Here is an 8,490-nt window from a genome sequence, read left to right as displayed (position 1 = left end):
TAGAGATTTGTGAATATAAAAATGGACTATTGGCATTGGTTATTCGGAATTTGGGTAGTTAAATGATGTATTGTCTTTGAAAACTTAGATTCAAAATTTTTAAGATCGGAATCTCTCTCTTATGCAAGAATAATAATACTAATTTTCAATTCAACTATTTCAAAATAGTATTATCATTTATCAGATACCTTTTTAAGAGTTTTATTCGGAAATTCTAAGAAAATTAAGTATTTTACAGAACAAGAAGTCGAAATGAGAAAAATAATTTCATATACTAACTAATTTTGTAGCTGATGATAAAACAATATTGGGCGAATTTGACTATGCTTTTGGTAATATAGTGTTATAACAACACTTAAACGACACGAACGATATATTTTTTATTGTAATTATAATAAAACTATATATTCGAACATTCAAAATATAAGTTTACCTGGGTTCTGATGTGGATGTTACAGCTAGCACCGCTGCGATCGTAGTAAGAATTATTCACCCTTGATGTGCTATCATGAGGTGACGTACGGCAAACACCTCTGCCGTTATCACAAGGCACTGCTTTGAGTTGTTTTTTAATGAGGTTTTAAAGCAGTCAAGATAAATATTAATCATGGCACCTTGAAGTGTTCTAAACTAAATTGGAGTGTTTAAGAAAAAGAATTAGATGTGTTATTAAACCCCAAAATAACTTTTACCTAGTTCTTAAATATTTGTAAATGTTGTTTCTCCTTTACAATATATGACTTTATTCTAGGCTACGAGGGTTTTTTTTCCTACGAAAATAAAACAAAAATATTATGCTAACGTAAATAGTGAGTGACGAAGTTACATTTTTCTATCTACTTTGTCGCTTTATAAATATTACTCTCTTAAATAAATAAATATTTCATAACATTAATAAATAAAAAAATGTATTTAATTTTTAACTATGGTAGAATGATTTCTTACAAACCTTTCTTTTCCTACTGGTACGATATTTGTTTGCAATATTTCACGTTATTCATACGTTTAAGGCTAGAATATAGATAGTAAATACTGTAATACTCACGGCTACAATAATAGTAATTAATTATCTATAACAGCCGGATTCGAAGCCGAGTCCTATAAGCTCGTAACAGAGTATCTTACCAATGAGCCACCCCGCCCTCCATCTATAGTTGTTACTTTTTTAAATTGAATTTTTTTCAAAACCTCTTTATTGTTTTAAATGTAAAATTTACAAATATATATAATACAATTCAGGAATATACATATACATATATACATTATACCTTTGTTTGCCGTAAGACGAGTTACAAAATCCGCTGAAGGCGGTTTTACATTGGTGGCATAATAGCTAGGGGCTAACAATGAATGGGAAGACCATTCCGGCTGGTGGTTTTTATATTGAATAAATTTATAATTTATTTTAAATTGAAGTTATTAACTTCACTGCTATTCTTCAGGGCCGATCTCATAGATTTGTTATTTTTTTTTTTTACTTTAGAAATCTGTATTTTTTAAAAATAATGAAGTTGGTATTAATTTATTGCAAGTGACCTCTGGTTTAAGGTAAAAAATTGTAATCACGAAACATTTTTAAAATTGAGAAAGTTTTAATTTTTCCAGTTACCATGTTTTATGGATAAATGCTTGAAATATCCCAAATAATTTATCTGAAATAAAAATCGAATAGATATCAAAAATGATCTAACAATCAACATACTCAATGTGTTATCTTTAGGAGATAATTTTAGCTTCGAATTTCAGAATCAAGACAAAGATAAGTTGATAATTGATTTAGAAAACATTTAAAGATATCTAATATTAGAAAAAATTAGCTATATATTATTCCAATATCGATCTGAATATCGAAATTATTATCATTTCCAATATCGATATTTTGATTAATATGAAATATCAGAGCTAGTGGGGTAGGGTTTTTTTTTGGGGGGGGGAGAGGGGAGGAGGGCGTGAAGGACGTAGCACTTTTAGAAGGCGGTAAAATTTAACAATAAATAATAATATCTTTTAAAAATTTTAACCATTTAATTTCCTGCCTTTTTTATTTGTAATCTGTAAAGGATACGAAATATTTGATTGTTCTTGCCAAAAAGTTTTTTACAATTACTGTTTGTTTTAGTCTTTTAAGTTGAAATATCTTAATAAGGTGGTGGCAAAATTTTTCTCCGACCTGGGCGGCTGACACCCACGCTACTCCACTGATTGAAGCTCGTTGTATTGAAGTATTATCATTTTTTGTTGCTATATTGGACCATGAAAACTATCGGTACGTTATTTGTCGATATTTATATACTGGAGCCCTGAAACGTAAAAGCTGTTGAAAACCGGATACCGGAAATTTGACAAGATTACAATACCTTCCTTACCTCGGTGATAAAGGAAGTGTAAATATCTCCAGCGGCCACCCCCACGATTTTTCTCGGAGCATTGACTACGAAGTGCTAAAGATTTTATTTGGACCAATTTTTATTGATCCAATTAAGATATTTGTACGCAATTTAATTTTTGTTTTCAAATGTGTGTCTATAATGTTCCGGAAGATGTATTAGTTTTTCAGTTATTCCTACAACTAATAAAAAGTGAACGGTTTCCTTACATTTGTTTCCAAATAGTCTTAAAAAATGTGTAAAACGTCTGCTATACCGTATGTTTATCGATAATGATCAGATTTTGTATATATATATTGTTTTTGTGTGGTTATAATATTTCATAAAATTCATTCTCTTTTAGTTAAGTGTTAATCATATTTACTTTTCCTCATTACCTTTTTCAGCTTTTACTCAAGAATGTACTATATGTGTAAAAGTTAAAGGGCAGTTAATGTTAAAATTAGAGAGAAGATTTAAGCATGTTGCATTAAAATATTGGACATCCTATGGCTTTGGATATTTGCCTTGTTATTTATTGTCTTTCAAATGTGTATTTGGAATCTTATCGGAGAGCTATAGTTTTCGAGTTATTTAAAAGACTTAAAAACTTCCAATGTGCTCTATCTTTGCCAATATCCGTACTTATCAATTTTTTTATTTTATTTTTATTCTGTATTGAATGCAATTATCCAACTAGTGTCTTTTAGGTCTTAATTTAATCTTTTAGGTTTAATTTATCAAAACTAAGAATTGTTCATTAGTTACATTCAATATTTTTTTCTTACTCTACATCATTTGTCTATTTCGGTTTTAGATTAGAGTTAAAAGTGAAATGGCAATACTTTACAATTCCCCAAAACATTCTCGAAAAACTGCTAGAGCTTGGGACTAAATTTCAGGCCCTGCTACAATGTTCCTGTTGCAGATTGATCTCAAGAAAAAATGGAATGCAGCAACATTTGAGCCACATAGTTGTCCAATATAAGATTGTCCAATCATCTAGACAATGTAAACATTAATATCATTGTATAAACAGGAGTTAAATTAGGATTACACGTGATTCCATAAAGTTGCCTATGTTTTCATGCACCATGACTTGTGTAACAATGTACTCACATTATGTCATCATGAAAAACCCAAGGCACATTTGCTTGATTTAATTATTTTTATCTTCAAGAACACACTAATATCCTACCTAGATAAAAGATACAATATGTTAAATAAAATATTTTTTTTTTTAATTATTGAGAAATATTGCATTTTCTATGTCCAGCTAAAAAAAAAAGTTGTAACAAAATTTCTATGGTATAATATCTTAATCTTTAGCAGATAGCAGATTTTTAGAGTAGAGATTTAATATTGGATTTTCCACAAAAATGTTATATATAAATATTTGAACTAATTTAAAAGTTATAATCATTATATAAATAAAATTCAAATCTGTCCTAACATCAAAACTTAGTTTTTCCTCTCATGCTCTTTAAAATTTTATATACAAGACAAACATAATGCCATATAGATACCAGAAGGAGGAAGGTAGCTATTACTAGTTGTGTAATAAGTGAGTTAGCAAAGTTTTTTGAGTCAAGTTCTCCTCCAGCTGATGAGGGATTTATGCGTATACCAGACACGAAATGATGTTGGACCACCAATTGGGAGTCGATGCTTAACTTTCTGGAAGAATGTCTAATTTTATATCCACTTAATTAGTAAACATATTTAATATCTATTTAATGAGATGTGAAATATAAAAATTTAAAAAAATTGAGGAGTGAAATATGTGACAACTGTCCCAAAATTAAAAAAAAAAAATGAAATGAGTAGACGGTCAAAACTTCCTGGAATATTTCTGTTCTTTTTATTTTATACAGATATTTTCAAGAATATGCTAAAAAATAAAGCTGAACCACACAGTGATAAATGACTTGCATTTAATGCTAAAAGAAGTACCTAAGTGTGTCTGATCTCAGAAAACAAAACTAAATGATTTCTGTTTTATTAACTTGGCTAAGACTCTCTTCAATACTCGTTTAGAAAAAATATTAGTCATTGGATAAGACAAGCATGCTCCTAGGATTAAAACCAACCTCATTTTCAATTCATAAGTTTAGATAAGAAGAAAGATATATTGTTGTATTCTGCAACGAAAGTGCAAGTTAGCTTTTTGTAAATCTGTTTCTTTTTATAGTTCTATAGAATACTTCACTATATTATTTGATGCACTATTCTAGTTTTTTGTCTTGCCAGAGAGACAATTTGTTAAAGAAAATCAGCATTGTACTAGTATATTTGATTGGTATAGTTTAAATTCACTTTGAAACAAACAATCTTTAGTTATCAAAAAATCTTTAACTTTAAATTTAATAAGAGAAAAAAATGGAAAAACTTCAAATAATGTATATTCTTTTTGACTGGTTACTTGTTATGAATTTATAGTTTTACCTTTATACTTAAATGAATTCTTATTTTTTAATTTGCTGAAAGCTTCAGAATAAATTTTATTTTATATTTTTCATATATCTTCCTCTGTCAACTACATAAGCCTAACAAAACATTTTATTACAGGCCTGGCTTGAGCATGAGTCTTGCAGTGGCGGCCACCATGGCAGCGATGATGAAAGCACTCCCTTGGTCGGTGCTTCTCCCCTCGTCTCGCCTCTTACTCCTGTCCCACCGATGGTCATCACCGTCTCAAGGGTGCCATCTACCATTTCCCGTCAAGTTTCTTATTTAGACCCTGACCCAGAAACAACTCTCTAGTCCTTCTTTCCGTCCCTGCCTACTCAGATATATTTTTATGTACATAGTTGCTTCAATGAAACTCATTGAAATTCACTGATTGTTGTAAAGGAATTCTAATCACTATCAGGTATGATTAACTTAATTATTTATTATAGTCTTTTTTTTTTTTTGTCTAAATAACTACTGAAACTTAAAAGAAAAAATTGTGTAATAATGACTTTAAGAGTAATGAATTTCAGATTATATAAGTTTCTTATTGTAATCTTGCAGGTAGCTAATATTTTTTTAAGTTACATTCCCTAATTTTATAATTTTAATTAATTATAGAAGTTACAAAATATGGGTAGATTTTCATGTTTGTCTATAAATAGAATATTTTGATGGTTTAATAAAATTAAACAAATGCTTCTATGGAAAGGTGTATTTAAAGTCTAAAACATAGCAAATTGTCACTTATCAGGCATCAGACTATTTTTAAAAATTTCTGATCCCTTGTAGTTTTTTTGACTATAAAAAAAACAATTAGAAGAGAAAATGGTTTACTCATAATACATAGAAAGTATTGGAGAAAATAAATAGGAAGTACGATTGGTTAAAAGCACTGTCTTCTCTATGACAATGGCTACCAATTTTCAGTCATTAAAAACTTTAGTTTATTCAGCCAGGCCTTGGATTTCGGCTTCACAGTTTGGTTCACACAAGCTTTTCAAATTTAAAAGAAAAAAAAACAGGAAATAAATCAGGCACTTGAAGTAAGATGCTGACCAATACAGTCTTTCATAATACCATTAGGTCATGAATCAGACCTACTCCCTAGGCTATTGCTGGTCTGATTTATTTTATATTTTGTTTCTTATTCATTTAAAAAATCAATACATGAGGTCATAAAAACTTTCGGTAGTGTCTTAATTAATCAGAGTAAATGCAGAATTTATTCTCTGAAAATGCCGATGAACTAGAGGGTCCATATTTATATGTTGTTGTTTTTTTTTCAAGGGTATACTATATGTTTAATTTCTGATCATTTGATTTTATTCTATTTTTGGTATTTTATATATTACAGAATCTTATTGTATTCTATCTTTGTATTTAGAATTAAATTAGGATATTTCTCTAGTATGTAAGGTGCATATATGGTGCTTTTCATTTGTGATAATACTATTTTAATTTGTATTTAGTATTAGAAAGATTATAAGAGGTAACATAAGACTCATTTGTTAATCATCTTAGTATTTTGCAACATAATTTAAATTTTACAATGTATCCATTCATATATTTATGAATTTGTCACTTAGATACCTCTACCACATTCCTCTCTGAAATTATATTGCATATCTAGTATTTTTTTTTATTAGAGATATTTAAATATTTTTGTTGTGGAAACATTCCTATGATCACTAATTTGTCTATATCAGTTCAATATAATGGACTCTTTCCATGAATTTAGATTTTAACTCATTATTAACAATTTTAAGCTTTAAAATAAAAAATTTAGATAACATATTAATGTGTCACAATATTACAATAGTAATTATTTTAAAAATATATATAATATATAAGACATATATATGGTCACCCGTGATTATTTGTTTCTTTCTTCCATTTTACAATTAATTATGTTTGTACATAAAAATTCAAAAAAAAAAATAAATTCTAGAAATTAAAAAAACAAAATACTCCTACTAGGACTGGAAGGCCAGGTTATCCTTTGGGTTCCGTACCCATTCTAATCATTGTGCAAATATCATGATTTATTCTATGGGTTCACCATTAAATAAAAGTTGACCCTCCTAAACTGGATTCAAACTGGCACAGCTTCTGATTTGAGCTGCAGCTCAAGATGCTAACCCATGATTAGCCATCACCACCTTAACACCGTCTATGAAATATTAAGTTGAATTATTCCCATTTTATTTATTATGGCTTATATTTGATGTATCATTGATCTAATAAAATATTTAATTATTTCTTGGGGGATATTATTATGTTCTATCGTGTAACCTTAATTTTGGAAGCGATTCCAGTACAGTTGAGCATCTGCTCTCCTTGCCAAGCTATTTCAAATCCTCAATAGGATTTAGAATAGGGCTATATTATGGATTCTGTGAACATTAGATTGGTATTTTTCAATTACATATCGGAAAAGGGTGACTACTTCCTCCCCTCAGTGTATTATTTCAGTCGTATTATTATTATTATTATTTAGCTAATACCTCAATAGTCTTCTATTTATCATGGAATAAAGTTCATTTGATTAATCTTTCTTTTTCTATTACCTAATCCTGTTACTTACTGATATCGTTTTTATATTATCTCATTTTGGAAGGAAATTGTGAAATTTCATCCTTATTTAACAAAGTGTTTGGACTTGAGATAAAATTATAAACTATATCTGATCCATATTTCATTCTTTCAAAATTAATATTAACAACGATTTTCATTAAGATCAAATTGTCGAGTTGAAAACAGGAATTAGATGTGTAAATACTTCTAGGATTACAGACTTTTAACTAATTATTGAATGAGGTTAATCCTTAATCCTGGTGTTTGAAAAGCCCTCCAATAACTTCTAATTTTCTAGTATATTATTTTTTTTAAACCTCTTTATAGTTCTAATTAAAAGGAAAATTTTTAATAAAATTTATTAATTTTTTTGAAGAAAGAATTAGAAATGAAATAGAAATCTCACAAATGTTATAAATAACATTTAAAATTGTTCACTTAAAAAATTAGACTTGTTGTTTTCCTGGATTAACAACCAAAAATTCTTAATATTTAAATAAAAATAATTTTTATAAAAGTAAGATTTATTTTAGTTGTTCTTTATAATAACTATTGAGACATCATTATAATTGTTATGTTTATGGTCTCTTTAATCTATTATGAATGATTGATTAACATTGAACCATAGGTTTAATTTAAATAAATTAATTCGTTTTTTTTCTGATTCCTATTTATTTTATTGATTAATTAATGTACATTGCAATTGAGGCGATATCATGAAAAAATGTCACTCTAGCAAAACATATGTTTTGAGAAAAATTCGTTTGAAAATTTAGTCTATTACTTTTTATTTTTGAGACATAAGTCAATACTGCTATCAAAATCATTATCTTTAACTATCTAGTAGAAACATTAAAATGACATTTAGCCATAATCTAGGATTTCACTATTGGAAATTCCTGATCTTACAAGACCAATGCTACAGTAACTACTTCTTATAAAGTATCTCTCTTGATTTTTGATTTATTGATTTTGTATTGGGACTAAATATTGTTCACATGGCATAGAAGCTAAAATGGAGTTCTCCTTACAAAGGGTCCATGGGAGTAGATCCCCTTTATGTACCAACCGCCTCATTGGTAAAAAATAATTACTA

General features: G+C 28.3%; 1 protein-coding gene and 1 long non-coding RNA gene across 13 annotated transcripts in view; one reads left to right on the top strand and one right to left on the bottom strand.

The window, feature by feature from the left end:
• LOC106679307 (uncharacterized) overlaps nucleotides 1-745 on the bottom strand; it is a 6,298-nt gene extending 5,553 nt beyond the window's left edge. The window contains exon 1 of the long non-coding RNA XR_001342927.3: nucleotides 434-745. This is a non-coding gene — a long non-coding RNA (uncharacterized lncRNA). The remainder of the gene's footprint in view (nucleotides 1-433) is intronic.
• Arms (Ankyrin repeat-rich membrane spanning) overlaps nucleotides 1-8,490 on the top strand; it is a 110,116-nt gene extending 101,626 nt beyond the window's left edge. For all 12 annotated transcript variants that reach the window (XM_014418382.3, XM_014418380.3, XM_067046708.1 and 9 more), the window contains one exon: nucleotides 4,935-8,490. In XM_014418382.3, the coding sequence (XP_014273868.1) occupies nucleotides 4,935-5,129 (195 nt within the window). In that variant the 3' untranslated portion in view covers nucleotides 5,130-8,490. The remainder of the gene's footprint in view (nucleotides 1-4,934) is intronic.

The sequence above is a fragment of the Halyomorpha halys genome, unplaced genomic scaffold, assembly GCF_000696795.3.
Source record: "Halyomorpha halys isolate HHAL.00 unplaced genomic scaffold, Hhal_1.1 Scaffold194.1, whole genome shotgun sequence".
NCBI lineage: Eukaryota > Metazoa > Arthropoda > Insecta > Hemiptera > Pentatomidae > Halyomorpha > Halyomorpha halys.
The sequence above is the reverse complement of the archived record's forward strand: the minus strand, read 5'-3'. Positions and strand labels throughout refer to the sequence as shown.